Genomic DNA, 16566 nt, shown 5'->3' with positions numbered 1-16566 from the left:
ACAGATTAATGGACAGATAGGCGGATGGATGGATGGACTGATGATGGATGAATAGAAGTATAGACAGAGGGATGGACGGTCAGATAGGTTTAAGGATGGACAGATGGACGGATAGATAGACGGACGGATGGATGGCTGTATGGATGGAAGAATGTATGGACGACCAGACGGATTCTGTTCAGAGTTTTGTATTCACTTTTGTTTATCAAACAGGGTTCTGGATTCTTCTTCTGATATTCACTTCTGCTTCTTGAGCGCCGCCAAGCTGTAGTTTAATGCAACAGCAGTTGCTCTTGGCATGTGACTAAAAGCTCAAATCTCATTAGATGGCCAGTTTTCCTCACAATGGGATGGTTAAGAGATTAGTGCACGTCTTTGTGAACAAATTGTTGCACTGATGGCATGCAAATGTTTTTGTCATTCTGAACAGATACTGTATTCATTCAACTTCAAATGTGTGTTACACAACAAACGTGTGTCTGGGTGTGAACAGGCCTTTAGAGCTGCACAGGTTGTGTGTGAGCATGCGAGTTTGACCAGCCGACATCAATTACGTTATATAAGTCACTTTAGACTTAAGTCACAAGACCATCCAGATGACAACAATATTGCAAACTAGATTGTGAAAAATACTTTGTGAAATGTCTGAAAGGACATTGTGAGTGTGTCCATGGCCTTGAGGACTCACTTTATCAGACAGGAGTTTCTTGCTGGCTTCTCCTACAGTTCTGATGGCATTATCCACGTCTCTCTGCCCCGGCAGACAGTTCACAGAGCGGTTCAGTGCCTGAGAAACAGCCTTAGCTACCTGAAGACACACACACACACACACTCCAGTCATCAGCACAACATTTAAGGCGCTTCTCCAGTTATGCTAATCATAGACAAACAACAGGCAATTTTCTTTTCAAAAAAATGAGCGCTTCAACCTACAGCAGAGCAAATCTCCCATCAGCAATTAAGAGGGAGTTTCTGTTACTGAATTTAAACCCACTCTATTGAGCTTTTCTTATTAAGTGCTGGTTTAACCTGCGCCAGTCTCTGCTGGGTGTCAGGGTCTCCTGGTTTGGCAACGGCTCTCTTGGTCTCCTCGATGAGGCTGGCAGATTTGTCCATGACATCCCCGGTGCAGTCCAGCATGGCGTTTCGGGCATGAGGGTCCTGGGTGTTGGCGGCCACTCCACGAGCAGCTGAAGCCAGCGAACGCAGAGCCTGAGCCACGTCCCGAGCAGCCATACCTGCAAAACACACACACACACACACACAGACTTCAGGAGACTGAGGGAGCCCGGCAGTGAGCAGATTAATGCAGTTAATGGGATTCAAACATGTGGCTTGAGTTGTGAGCTAAGATCTCTGAAAATGGTCGGCGGTCCCGGCGCATGGTCTAAAAGGGTTGTCCCTATTCTCTTAATGAGTAATGGTTGTGTTTTGTGGCGTAACGTGCAATAAACCAATCAGAGTCTCATCTCCCATTCCCTTTAAATGCCAGTTGCGCTCACACCATGGCAGATTCGCTATTTACATGGTGGAAAAACTGAACGCTTTTGTCAAAACTAGTCCGCGCCATTGACCAAGTGAAACCGGGTCTAAAGTCAATGGCGCAGGCCATTTACAGCCATAGTTGACCATAGACCATAGTTGCTCAAAATGGCAACGCGCCAACAATACGCCTGAACACACCTGGTTTTCAGACCAGCAGCCCATGGGCGCACAGATGGGCCACACCACCTTTCTGTGTTTGTTACAGCAGGGACAGAAGCACATTATATTACAGGAAGGGGGCGCTGCATAACACGGTACTGGACATGATTTGGTCATAACCTCTATGTAGACTATGAAAATGCAGAAACAAGCGTATGGTTAGTGGTGTGTGGGGCTGATGGGGGTTTACCTGTGTAGTTCTCATTGCCTTGGGTGGCTTCACTGAGGAGCTGAGCAATAGCAGAGCTCACGGCTTTAGTGCTGGAGCCCAGATCCTGAGAGCACTTCTCCAGCTAAACACACACACACACGTCACAAAACTGTGTTACAGAAACCCCATGTTTCTATTTCAGAAAGCATGCTTGCACAGTATTAGGGCAGATCATCAATGATATAAACTAAAGGAACTCAGTGATTTTTACTCACAATATACATTTTTATAACTGAATAAAACTGAATTCACTAACATTACATTGGAATGTAACAGTACACAATATGAGGACGACAAAATTCAGCTGTGTAAAAACCAAGTAAAAATATCCTAATTGAAAGGCCTAATCCTGGCTTTCTCATACAGGAGAAACTCGAAACATTAGAATATCGTGTAAAAGTTCATTTATTTCAGTAATTCAACTTAAAAGGTGAAACTAATATATTATATAGACTCATTACATGCAAAGTGAGATATTTCAAGCCTTTATTTGTTATAATGTTGATGATTATGGCTTACAGATTATGAAAACCCCAAATTCAAAATTAGGATATTGTGAAAAGGTTTTCAAAAAATTATAAATCAAAATTATAACAAATAAAGGCTTGAAATATCTCACTTTGCATGTAATGAGTCTATATAATATATTAGTTTCACCTTTTAAGTTGAATTACTGAAATAAATGAACTTTTGCACCATATTCTAATGTTGTCTCAAGATTCTCCTGTATATACAGGCTTTTCTAGATAGTGGGATCCCTGGCTCTTTGGAAAAAACTAAATAAATACAAATATGAAATATATAATTATTTTGTGTAATTGCTCAAGATTATTTAAAATGGTTGCTTTGTCTTATTTTAAATCATTATGTTATCTTGAAAAGTTGGAAGTTTGCTGAGAACCACTCGTTGAAATCACTTCCTCAAAAGATCAACAGAAAGACATCAGATTGTGTTGGAAAAGACCATTAAATACATACCAGTTAGTGTGTGTGTGTGTGTGTGTGTGTGTGTGTGTGTGTGTGTGTGTGTGTGTCTAGCAGCCGTTTTTGTGACATGAAGCACCTGGTTTGTGGGTTTAGGTGTGAAAATGAACACAGATAAAGATCATGCTTGCACAAAGTTTGCACAGTTTGAACACAGACTCATTCTTCATTATCACCATTCTCCTCATTTATTACAGTAGTAAAGTCATCAACACAAAGCACAAAAGGAAGTAGGGAAATTATGTAGTGACTAAAACGATCTTGGTCTAGTTTCCAGCAGTGCTCACTCAGGACATTCTCTGTTAACAGTCCTGAAGGAGTCTGCAGGTGTGCTGGACACGTGTTGGCCAAACTTTGATGTAGATAAACATACTCTGTGTGTCTATCGACTGACTCACCGTTTCTCCAGGCAGGGGTCTGAGTTTGCCCTCAGCAGCTGAAACTTTGGCCTCCTTCATGTCCCTCTCCAGCCCCCGTACCAGTGTGAGAGCGTTATCAATCTCCAGAGGACCACAGGCCTCCTGAGCCTGAGTCACACACACACACACACACACACAGAAAAATTAGTTGCAATCGCATTTTGGCCTTGAATATCAATCAGTAAGTGTGTTTTATTTACCAGGCCACAAAGGAATCTGTACCCACCAAACTTAATAAAGATGGAACGTCCATCATTTTCAACATGTGTTTCACATTTATATATATATATTTTTTAGCAAATTAGACAATCCTCACAGATGCTAATAATAGCATGTTACACTCTTTTAGCACAGTTTACCAAAGTTACACTGTAAATCCATTCTGTAGAATTCAACAGACTTTCCCCAAAAATACAACTAAAAAAAACAAAACAGATTCTGTCCATGTATAATTATAATAATTTAAATGAGATAAGCTAAAGGAACACTTGGATTCTCACTCACAATATACATTTTTATAACTGAAAATAAAACTAAAATTCACTAATTGGGTGTAAAACTGCAGTACACAACATGAGGACGACATTTCAGTTTAAATCAGTGGTTCTCAACCTTTTTGACTCTGATTAATATTATTTCTGTAATATTATATCTACAGTATATAAGGCTTGTCACTCCTATAAATTATTTTTTTAAAGAGCTGAATGCTCTTCAGGGATATTTTTGATGATCCCTGATAATCACGATATATTAAACGATAATAATAACATATTTTATAATTTAAACAATGACAATTAAACAAATCAAAGAAATGTATTACAATTGCAATAGTTCCATTGTACTGTAAAATAAACAAATATTGAATAATAATTATTATTTTACAGAACAAAATTGCAATATTAATATTCAAGGCTGGCTTAATTGCTCTGCTTTCACAGGGAGACCCTAAAGCTTCTCTTTTATTGACCACAGATTTATAAATCATTTTGGGAGTTGGTTGGTGCATGTTACATTTTCAAATGCATGTTAAAAGCGACCAACATAAAAAAAAAACTTGATTACACAAAACCAGCCCATCACTGGTCTCGCACGGAGCCGGGTTACCTTGAGAGCGGCCGTGCGGAGCTCAGCTAGAGCGTTAGCCAGGTTTTTGGCGCACTGACTGAGCTGCATGGCAGACGCCTGGTCACTGATGGTGGGAACTGTCGCTTTGGCCGCGGTCACCATTTTCGCGCCGGGCTGATGAAGAGAACAGACATGATGAGCTCAAACGAGGCCGGTTTGCTGTTTCGAACAGGAAGTGGAGGTCTGAAGAGAACGCACCTGCAGGAAGTTCTGGCTGGCTCCGATCAGGGCGAGTTGAGCGCTGGGACTGTCGGGCTGAGACTGACTGCCTCTCACACCCTGAACCAGCTGAGGGATCTGATCCGCCACCGCCTGTGGAGCACACACACACACACACGTGGGATATTCCTTTATCCTTCAGGCCTCGTGTGATGAACTATACAACCGCTTGACTCACAGGATTACGTGAATTGTCTCCTTTTTTCCCCGCCTTAGTTGCCATTGGCTTGCTTAGTTGGGGACATTTAATTTAATATTCAATATTATTGATCTGCCTGCATTGACAGCATTATATGAGAACTGAACTGAGCTGGACGATGACGTTTAAATAAATAAATGTTGTTTTACAACAAAAATGAACCATCACTGAACTTTCTTAAGCTGGACTGTGACGCTATTTTCTTCTAGACACAAACTTTGTGGCATTATTTTCCTGTTATCTCTGTAAAGCTGCTTTGAAACACTCGGTTTTGTAAAAAGCACTATATAAATAAATGTGACTTGACAGAATGATGTTTTATGTTCCGCTTTATGTGTGTGTGTGAGGCGCTTGCTCTGTGGTCTTCGCCCTGCAGGAGAGGTGTGTGTGTGTACCTTGCAGCTCTGCACGAGCTGTTGCTGGGCCGCTGGGTTCTTGTTGGAGGAGGCGGCGTTCTGGGCGGCAGCCACGGTCTGAGTGGCGGCGGCCGCGGCCTGTTTCGCTGCGTTCTGAACACACACACACATATTTATTATAAAGCCAAGAATCCTTCAAGGAAAGTCAGCTCACTCGGTGCCCATATTTGCAAAGCCTCCGGTCAGATATTTTCGATTATGCAAGACTTCTATCTACTTGAATGGGGGTTCTTGCCAAACTCACATTTAAACAACACATTTCAAATCTGCCATGAACTGACCCATTAAATGTTGTTTTCTGTCCTCAAATAGCATACAAAAAAGGTTGGTGCAGCCAATGTGCATCTAAAACCTCAGGATACAGAACTGTACGTGTGCCTCACGACTGATTCTGTGGAAAGCAGGCGGTGGGACTTATTCTGCCATATTGTGTTGCACTTTCTCCCATTCATAAGTAATATGAGTCAACCGTCTTTGTATATGTAGATTATGTACACTACCGGTCAAAGTCTGGAATAATTACGGCTTGTTTTAATGTTTAAATGATTAAATATAAAAAAACAAACAGTAAAAACAGTAATATTGTGAAATATTATTACAATTTAAAATATCTGTTTTCTATGTGAATATCTAGTAAAGTGTAATTTATTCCTGTGATCAAAGCTGAATATTCAGCATCATTACTCCAGTCTTCAGTGTCACATGATCCTTCAGAAATCAATAGACATTGCTATAGTTTTCTGGCTGGTAGATGCTAGGCTTTGTTAGTTAGAGCTAGTTCTCTAGGGCATTACTCGGGTTTTCTGGAAAGTTACTAGAGTATTTTGTCTGGAGGCTAGTCAGGTTGCTGATAGGACAGGCAGACAGTTAGATAAAGAAATATCTAGACATATATCACAAAGAATTAAGCAATAATTCTTCAAAGTCTTGCACTGCTCTTTTTACTGCAGATCATAAGCAAGCTGAAATGCTATAAAACAGAGACACGGGTCTGTGGAGTTTGCAAATCCTGCCGCCAAATAGTTCTTCACTCTCACAGGTTGCAACAAGTCACTGGTGAATCTGCACCTCTGAGCTATACATACTGCAATCTGTGAAAACTTGAGCAGTCTCTCTCGCTGTAGCCTTTGGCAGGATTTAACCTCACGAGCTGCAAAACCTCATATAACTTTACCCAAATAGGGCTGCAAAGAGATGTTATAGTTGGCAACACTTCCAGAATTCATCTCAGCACAGCCAATGATTTTCAAAAGAGAGTGTGACCTAGTGTAGCGACTTCGGTACTGAAATGTAAAAAAATATGACGCTTTGAGCGGAATCGTGAACACCTCTGATTGGTCATTAAGTTCACGCGCTCATTGGATATGTCTGTGATTGGCTACAATGATCTTCGCTAACAAAAACATGTTGTAAATGTACATCAATGACGCTCTTCACCTGCTTGTGCTTTCAAACGCTCCCGTGTGCTGATCATTGTAGCCAATCACAGACATATTCGATCAGCGCGTGAACACAGAGGCCAATCAGAGGTGTTTATGCTTCCGCTCAACAGCGTCACATTTAGAAAATTTTAGTACCGAAGTCGGTACTTTCGACAACACTAGTGTGACCTCACGGTTGGTGAAGGTTTGGGCTTGTGTGGTTCAGTCCTCACCTCCAGTTTGTTGACGAGCCTCTTCTTAATGGCGTTCTGTGCGGCGGCGTTGGTGGCCATGCGCAGGCCCTCGGCAGCTTCACGCAGCTTCTGCTGCTGCTCCTCACTGTCCGGGTTAGCAGCCGCTCCCTGCCGATACACACACACACCACAGCCATCACACTCCACTCACACACATTCAGTCTTAAAGCACACACTGATCCGTCTTCTGTCCCACCTTTGCAGCTTCCACCATCTTGGCCGTGGCGTCGGCCAGGAGTTTGGCGGCAGACAGGAGTTTGCGGGAGTTCTCCAGGTCCGTCTCGCCCTCCGCGTCGGCCTTGATAGCATTGACCAAATCTGAGGTGGCCTGAGCGAGGATTCGCGCCTGCCGCACCATCTCCCCTGCACAGACAGCAATGCATTTTGTGTGTGATTTATACGTGCGTCAACATCTCAAAGTCTGAAACTAAAGTAAACTGTCTGAGTCTGGATCATCTGCAGAGGCTACGCTAGTCACGCTAGCTGGAAGGCCGCCTAACAAAGCATGGCAGTAGATCAGTAGATTCAGATGGCACGTCGCAGCCACAGCATTGTTTCTTGGTACAGAACAATAATGGTACACGATCTACCGTCAGCACTAGTCTTTGTTGTTCGTTTGTGGTGTAAAACAATTTGCGTAACAACCTAAATCAAGGGGCTTTCGCACCGGAGGAACCGTTTCACAGTTCCTAGAACTATTGGCGGAAGTTGACGTTTTTTGCGTGTTTGCACCGCAGGAACTAGGAACGATTTTAGTTCTAGGAACTCCTTTTGGAGGAACTAATTTACTCCTACTCCAGCGTCGGTCTAAACCAGCACTATAGGAACTATCCGTGTCTTTAGTGACACTGACTGGCCGAACGCACGCAAAACACCAGCACCCGCCATTTACAAAAAAGCTTTATAAACACATATTATAGCCTATATGTTTGTTTAAATAGGTTTAAGAAAAAAGTAAAAAATTGTTTAAGAATGTATGTAAATGCCTGTGTATATGTATGTATGTATGTATGTAGTATGTATATGAACAATTTAAATTGTAGGGCTACTGAGGAAGAACACATTTTACACTAATCTATTAACAACTTTTTTTCTTTCCACAAACCGATATGTTATGCACACGATCAGACATAGCACTATATCAAATATATGCTCCTAAATATTGCCACTTTATGTTTGGAGCACTAGGGTAGAGAAATGTGGCCAGATAAAGAAGAAAAAAAGCTTTAAGGCCCACTGAAGTGCCTTGGAACGCGCAGCTTCCCACTGAAACAGGAAGCTGAGGCGGGACATATTGAATGGCACCTCCCCGTTTTCAAATAGCCAATAGCGTTAAGTTTACCTCACAGACTGCAAGTCGTACTGGAAGCGAATCCGAGCGCTGATGATACGTTGGATTCAATAGTAGAGGTGTGATTAAATTCTAGCCATTTCATTCTTAACCAACGTAGAGTTGGCAAACGTAATAAACTCCCACCCATATTTCTCCGTGACGTGTCAACGTTCGCTTTTCCCAGCTTGTATTTATAGCATAGGGGGCGGAGCTTTAGATTCTAGAGGGCATTTGATTGGACAGAAGATGTGACGAGAAGCTGAAAATGTCATACAAATCTGTGATCCATTTTAGCGGAAGTGAGAGACTAAGTTTTCTTAAATGTGATCTCCTAAATGTGAATCTTGTCATTGTTTTGGAGCCCACCAGCTTATTCATAACCTTAAGGCTAACATATTCATACTAAAAGCTAAGAAACATAAAATGTTGATTTCAGGAGGCCTTTAAACTCGTTCCTAGTACCTGCGTCTCCCATGGAGCTGAAGATGTTATCCGTCACATCCAGGATGCGGTCGGTAGCCTCTCCGTGCCGCCCGATTGGCTGTCCCCCGCTGGCGTACTGTCTGATGTGCTGGAGCAGCTCGTTGAGGGCCTGAGTGACCCCTGTGGCGGCGACGCCCACCTGTTTGAGCAGCTGCTCGTCATGGGTCGCCCCCTGCGACGCCTCCAAACAGCCCTCCACAGACTTGGCCACCAGCTTCCCAGCCTCGATGAGCTGCTCCTGACACCCGGGGGAGCTGATGGTGGGAGCCACCACCTGTCACACACAGATGAAACACACTCTTGAGCGTCAGGTGAGATCGGCGAGTGTGTGTGTGAATGAATGCGTGTGCGAGCGCTTACTCGTGTGCAGGCCACCAGCTGTGATGTGGAGAGGGCGCACTGGGTGGCGGCAGCGATCACTCGGTTCTGCTGAGCTGAATCTTCAGTTTTCTGAGCCACATTCTTGGCCTTTAACACCAGAGCCGCTGCTGCATTAGCCACAGCCTTCGCCAACTGCATCAGCATGTCCTGCATACACACACACACAACATAAAACATCAGTTACACACATCAATATCATAAATCATAGATTTTACTTCTTTAAGGTGAGACACGGCAGGCAAAAACATTGTTTTTTTTTTCACTGGTCAATTTTGAGATTTTGGGCTATTTGTCTTCAATAACATGTCTTCTTTCAGACTTGTGGTGAAAAAAAGTCCAAAATACACATTTAGGTCTTTATTTTACTAACTTTGTCTATTTGCGTCTGTAGATTTCTCTGAAATTCAACAAAAGTTGGCGTTCTAAATCAAGGCGGTGCTCCACGATCTCTCTCTGCTTCCTTTAATCTCACACACGTCTGAAAAGCTCTCTCTCTCCTTTACAATGCTGTCGGATCCAAATATGGTCATTTCCTTTTAATCAGCAACCAATCGTGAAAGTAAAATGGGCATTTAACTGTAAAAGCGAAATCTCATTGGCTGATGTCAATTTCTGACAACGTGATTCGTTCAGATGCATCACGTGACGCGCTCTGACATTTAGATGTGTGTTTTTGACAGTTTTTCTGTTCAGTAGAAGTTCAGTAGTTATTTCCACTAAAAAAGTATGATTTTTTACATTACAAATCTTTAAATGCCTTTTTCTCAAAATGACTTTTCTCTCATACTCCAAGTCCGAAATCTTCAGTAGCACCGATACACACCAAACTTTCCAGTCTTCTACCTAGTTATATTATGAAGACAATTACAGAGGGATTTGTAGATATATTATTCCTAGCCTGATTTATATAACATTTTATTCCAAAAAACATGGCGAAAATACATTTAAGGCTATTGACAGTATATTCTGATTTACAGGATAACAAAAGTAGATATCCATAAATCCCTCTGTATTTTTTCCCATCTCTAATATGTGAACACAATGAAAAAATAATTTTGAACCTGGCTTTATCCAATTCTGAGATTTCATTTTTTTAAATATAGGCAAATTAGCGCATATTTAATTAGATAATGCAAAATTTGCATATTTAAAGTTTAAACATTAAATTACAGAAAACTAGTAATACATTTTTTTCTCATCCTAATGTAGGTGATCAACTGGGAAAGTAATAAATAAATATTACCCTATTCACCTGTAGTGTCTCGCCTTAATACAATATTTTTCATTACAAATGATACAAATTATCAGCAGCAATTTGAGTAAAAACATGAACTGGACAATGAATTCCAGAGTTTCTTTGTATTTGGTATGTGAGACTTTAATGACAGCTGGCTTGTGTAAAACCAGATGATTCTAGTTTGCAGGCACAGTGATTTTTGCAAGCTGACAAGTAGTCAAAATAGTTAATTAGCTATTCGTTAGGAAAACGAATAGCTTCACAAATCTAGAAAAAGATCTGGGAAACAAAACCAAGTAGTGTTTTGCCCACATGATAAGTGTTCTTCATACAGAATACAATTCACATTCATTTTCCAATGTGTTCCAAAAGGTTCTAATGTCACTCAAGCTTTTAGACAAATTCATCTAAAATTGTTGCTCGGCTCCATTCACATCAAACAACTTTTCATTTAGTTTGCAATGCCCACTTTCTATGATCCAATCAATTCCCAGAGGCGTTTTAAAGCCCTCTATAGGGTACAAAGGGAACATGAATCATGATGACTAGACACTTAATTAAATAGTGTATTCTGACCTTGATTTAGATGATTATTGATTTGTACTGTTTTAAAAAATTTGACCAGACATGTAACCAGAAGACTTACTATAAACACCAGTGAAAGACAGCACCAGCAGGAAATGACCAACTAACCCACTCTAGCGCAACACGGCGTAGATCCTTTACATGCAGGATATGGCGCACTAATTAACGCCGTCATTAAAATAAAGAAAGTTATAATACATTGATTTTAGTCTGATCGGTGTTCTGAGAGGAGATCAATGTATTCGATAAAATACTAAAGCAAAGAACAAAGTTGATTAGTAATAATAAGATGCTATTGAATCCTACATATCACAGAGAGCTGTAAAGTTGTCAGATCCAGCTCTGGAATCTCTATAAAGGCTTAAGACTGAAGAACTAGTGGTGTTGAACATAATAGAGGCAGGGCAGAGCTAGAAATGTCCTGTTCAGTTTGACTTCTGTTAAACCTCACGTTTCTTAAACGCGATAAAGTTGTTCTGATAAGCGTTCCATCCAAATAAGGACATTAAACCGTGCACAAGACTGTAGCACAGCTTCCCCTTCAGTTGGACTGTGTGAAGAGTGATAAGACATTCATCAGAGCTGACGGAAGACTTCACTAACCCGGACCCTAACTCTGAGCGGCCTCTGTATGCTAATCGTTCAGGATCATCTGTATGCTAATGTCATTCGATATATTGACAAAATTAGCGTATTGAAGATGGATTTAAAGAGCCCCTATTTATGCTATTTTAAAGAGTCTCCTACAACAGGTTTACATGCATCTAAGGTCAAAAAACACTTACATTTTCTCATAATATACATTGCAGCATCACCTTATTGCTCAAAGAGTCTGAAAATGGTTTGTTCGAAGTTTCAGTCTCCCCTCCTTTCAGCGAGCAAACTCTGCTCTGATTGGTCAGATGGCCCAGTCTGTTGTGATTGGTCTACGCTTCTCTGATTGGTCACATGGCCCAGTCTGTTGTGATTGGTCTACTCTGCTCTGATTGGTCAGATGGCCCAGTCTGTTGTGATTGGTCTACGCTTTTCTGATTGGTCACATGGCCCAGTCTGTTGTGATTGGTCTACTCTGCTCTGATTGGTCAGATGGCCCAGTCTGTTGTGATTGGTCTACTCCGCTCTGATTGGTCAGATGGCCCAGTCTGTTGTGATTGGTCTACTCTGCTCTGATTGGTCAGATGGCCCAGTCTGTTGTGATTGGTCTACTCTGCTCTGATTGGTCAGATGGCCCAGTCTGTTGTGATTGGTCTACTCCGCTCTGATTGGTCAGATGGCCCAGTCTGTTGTGATTGGTCTACTCTGCTCTGATTGGTCAGATGACCCAGTCTGTTGTGATAGGTCTACTCTGCTCTGATTGGTCACATGGCCCAGTCTGTTGTGATTGGTCTACTCTGCTCTGATTGGTCACATGGCCCAGTCTGTTGTGATTGGTCTACTCTGCTCTGATTGGTCAGATGGCCCAGTCTGTTGTGATTGGTCTACTCCGCTCTGATTGGTCAGATGGCCCAGTCTGTTGTGATTGGTCTACTCTGCTCTGATTGGTCAGATGGCCCAGTCTGTTGTGATTGGTCTACTCTTCTCTGATTGGTCAGATGGCCCAGTCTGTTGTGATTGGTCTACTCTGCTCTGATTGGTCAGATGGCCCAGTCTGTTGTGATTGGTCTACTCAGCTCTGATTGGTCAGATGGCCCAGACGCTCATTAGCATATCTGAAAAGATTTTTCCCAATATCGTGCAGCCCTAATGATAGCCATTGCTAGTGGCATCACTAAAAATGCTCTGAAAGGGATGAGCTCTTCGATCTGACTCTAAAACTACACCAATTCAAAGGGAATTTAAGACATTAGTAATGGTTACAGATCTGTCTACACAATTTGAGAATTTTAAGAATTAATTATGATGTAATTAAATGATGAAATCTCTCATGCAGAGAAACCGTGCTGATGATTGATTTCCTGAGAATGACCCGTCACCACACTATGATCTTACACCCTAAAATGATGACTATACAACACACATTATGATCAAGGTCAAACCGTGATCATTGAATCATTGATTCGGTAATGATCACTATATTTCATTACAGACACATTAGTATGATTGGCTGGTGGATATTAATTGTTCTTTCAATGCATTGTTACCAGCATTTGACTATAGCGTGTCCGTCTGGAGTGTGTGAACGCTGCTGTACCTACAGACTGACGAGAACACAGGTTAATGCACTACAGTCACAGTGTGTGTAGCAGCAGGCAGAGTGAGTGTGAGTGTGTGTCACACACCTGGAAGTGCTGATCCGCGTCGGTCTCTCCGATATGCTGCAGGAGTTCACCGCTGGCCTGACCCACATTACCCGCTGCTTGCAGGAGGTTCTGTCGTGGCTGAAGACATCATTACAGTCAATATTACAATATTTCTTTCAAAAACAACTCAAATAACTTAATAATCTGAATCATTAACCATTCAAATCCTTCCCACTCCTACTACTAACAGACCAATGAATGCCCCACATCATCAGCTGCATGCAACATTCCCAACCCCATCGTGAGGTGATACCTCAGCAGTGGCGGGCTGAGCGGTCTTGAGCATATCAGACACGGCACACGCCAGGTTCCTCGCAGCTCCCAGCAGCTGCTGGCCATTCCCCCCCTCGTCCTCCATCAGCGCCGCCAGCAGCTTGACACCCTTCGACATCTCCGTCAGGTTGGAGGAGATGGTGGTGACGGCACAGCCCACAGCGGTGTAGTCCGTCTCTGCTGGGTCACCTGAGAGACACGCTACACTATATCACACCATCAAACTATGTGTGAACTTACTGCAGGGTTTACTGAAGACACTCAGCGCTGAAACGGCGTGGATACAGTGATTAGTTTGCGGCTGACCTTATTGCATATGCATTTGCAGCAGTTTCCCTTTCAGACGCTTAGAAATTTAGAAGAGTAGAGTTTTTAAATGAATCAAGGTTTGCAGTAGTCAAATTTGTGGTGTTTGAAGTGGTGGATTGTACTAATATTGTACTTTTTACTCCCCTACATTTCATAAAAACATGTCTTTGCTCGTTATTTTGAACTGAAGAAATCGTCCCCCACTCGGAGACGCAATAGCGGTGTCCGTTTCGTGAACGAGCCGAGTCTTTCACAGATCGCTCCGGACGATTCGTTGGGGAATCCGATTGCATCTGCTCTCGAGTCAACAACTCACGGATTCAAATGATCTGGTCAGAGAGAGTCTCCAGTTTATAATTCACTGAATTCAACAGACTAACTCAAAATGAGCCACGAACGGGAGATCCTCTGAGATTGATGTCACATGAGAAAAGTATGTTACGAATGCCGAATTTTAGGATTTCATATTTAGGCTAGGTCACGGCTGTCAGTTGTTTGTGAAATCTGCTGTAAAAGGGCGAGCTGTTTAAGCTCACTGTGTGAAATGCTTGAATGTGGACAAGGGTTTTAGCTAAAAAATAAACATATTGTTAAAATAACGCAAATTAATCCCACGCATCTTCCCCGCTGCCTTAGCAGTTTAAAATTATGTAAAACTGGTATGATTGCATAGCGTTCTTAAAATGTCTGTTTATATATTGAATGTTTATGTCCACACACATTTAGTTTTTCCTCATTTCTATATACACTATTTGGTATATTTTGTTATTTTCACTTGTTTGCACACTTGAATTATCAACTATTATCAGTAGCAGTTATCAGTCCATGGCAAGTTTTAGTAATAACATAAAATGTTTTCTTACAGATCAATACATATTAAGTTTCTGCATAATCTTCCTTATTGACTAGTAATGGCTACTTGACAATTCATAATTCATAATGATGTCAGACTGAGCTGTATCCTATTAAATATATATCTGTGTGTCTAGTACATTATACATTATACACCCCCCCATTGTACACATTCATGAGTCACCAATTTGAAAAGGAGTACTTAATACTTTTACCGGAGTAATATTTTATTAGGGTATTTGTACTTTTACTCAAGAACTAGATTAGTGTACTTCGTCCACCACTGGGTATTTGCGCCATTATTTAACCCAAAAATTCAACGTCTCGACCCATTAAGTGCTTGACATGCTGCCCTAGTCACTGCTAGGAAGGCAGAATCTGGTATTCTGGAAGCATACCAGAGGAAGACATTATCTGAACTCTGCTTGTTTGCGACGCCCGTTTAGTAAATCTGGCCCTAAGTGTTTGACCCCCAACTGATCAAGCCACAGGGAAGCAGAATGGCAGGTGTCATTGTGAGTGTGTCACCTGCAGTCAGATTGACCATGGAGGCAGTTCCCGCAGTGATGGCGTCCACCTGAGAGTGAATCTCATGTTTGGACTCATCCATTTTGTTCTTTCTCCAAGCTTGAGATGCCTAAATGTTACAGAGAGAATGTTTGATGCAAATACGAAGCACATTCATGGATGCATGCATCTCTTTACAGCAACATCATACATGTTATGAGCATTATATCATCTTCGCATTCAGACCTGGTTTGGCACAACACTTTTCTAAATTTCTTTCTAATAATTAATTTAGCTCATATTTTTTTTAATTTCACCTTCTGCATAGGATCAAAGTAAAAATCTGAAGTATTTTAACCTCCAGACTAATGAAAAAAACAAAAGAAAACTACTTTAGAGAAGACATCTTGAGAATCTTAGCCCTTGTGAACGGTTTAAAATCAGAATCAGAATAATCTTTATTGCCAAGTATGTTTACACATGAGGAATTGGTCTTGGTGACAGAAACTTCCACAGCTAAAAGAAAATTATATCCTACAAAAATACTATTCTATTGATTTTGAGCATGAAATTGGTATATGCTTGTCTAGTTGATATAATTATCATAAGATATGCGTCTACTGGCACGAGTGAGCGGGCCTTTTCAATTCAATCCTATAGAAGCAAAGCTTCATGCTCACGCTGTGAATTGTGGGATTGATTTGATTTAGACTTGATTTAGTGCATACAAATTTAGTTTCATTCCGATTTCTAATGACGTTTGGACTTGTTTTGACTAGGCTGGCTGGATTAATGCATTTAATGTTAATCCCCCGGGTCAAATTTGACCCGAACATAACTGGAGCATACTACATTTTCAGTTCAATAAAAATATACAAAAATTATATCATTTTTTGGAACTTTTTATTTTTGCAAAGTTGTGTGGAAATCATTTCCAAAAACCCTGGGTCAAAAAAGACCCGGACAGAACAACAGGGTATACAAACACTGCAAATTACAAGTAATTGAGACATCTAAAATATTGATATGAATAATGCATCTCACCGCATCTGTGCCCAGTGGAGGCAGGGCATCAAACTCATCGAGAGAGGCCTGAACTGCCTGCACCGCCTGCATGCTGGAGTTAATGGTGCCAGTCAAAGCCTGCTGAGCTGATGTCTGCAACAGAAAACACACACACCTCACCGAACAGCCCAAACCAACATCACACAGACCAGACAGATGAGCCCCTTTCACACAGAAAATCCGGAAAATACACGGATAATGTGTCCCGGGATCGTTGGATTTTGGTTCATTCACACTGCCAGTGATTTTCCGGAATCTGTGAGAGCGTTCACACACATCCCGTAAAGAC

At 41.6% G+C, this 16566-nt stretch overlaps 1 protein-coding gene across 1 annotated transcript in view; it reads right to left on the bottom strand.

Moving 5' to 3' along the window:
- Positions 1–16566, bottom strand: part of tln1 (talin 1) — a 100905-nt gene that overhangs the window by 38352 nt on the left and 45987 nt on the right. The window contains exons 14-28 of the mRNA XM_079600204.1: positions 16257–16370; positions 15234–15342; positions 13525–13733; positions 13251–13349; positions 9129–9296; positions 8748–9042; positions 7149–7315; positions 6932–7060; positions 5257–5370; positions 4642–4755; positions 4423–4557; positions 3298–3426; positions 1895–1997; positions 1030–1238; positions 689–808 (exon numbers count right to left, since the gene is read on the bottom strand). Of these exons, the coding sequence (XP_079456330.1) occupies positions 689–808; positions 1030–1238; positions 1895–1997; positions 3298–3426; positions 4423–4557; positions 4642–4755; positions 5257–5370; positions 6932–7060; positions 7149–7315; positions 8748–9042; positions 9129–9296; positions 13251–13349; positions 13525–13733; positions 15234–15342; positions 16257–16370 (2214 nt within the window). The remainder of the gene's footprint in view (positions 1–688; positions 809–1029; positions 1239–1894; positions 1998–3297; positions 3427–4422; positions 4558–4641; positions 4756–5256; positions 5371–6931; positions 7061–7148; positions 7316–8747; positions 9043–9128; positions 9297–13250; positions 13350–13524; positions 13734–15233; positions 15343–16256; positions 16371–16566) is intronic.

Source organism: Phoxinus phoxinus, assembly GCF_949152265.1.
Source record: "Phoxinus phoxinus genome assembly, chromosome: 23".
In the NCBI taxonomy this organism is placed as follows: domain Eukaryota; kingdom Metazoa; phylum Chordata; class Actinopteri; order Cypriniformes; family Leuciscidae; genus Phoxinus; species Phoxinus phoxinus.
The sequence above is the reverse complement of the archived record's forward strand: the minus strand, read 5'-3'. Positions and strand labels throughout refer to the sequence as shown.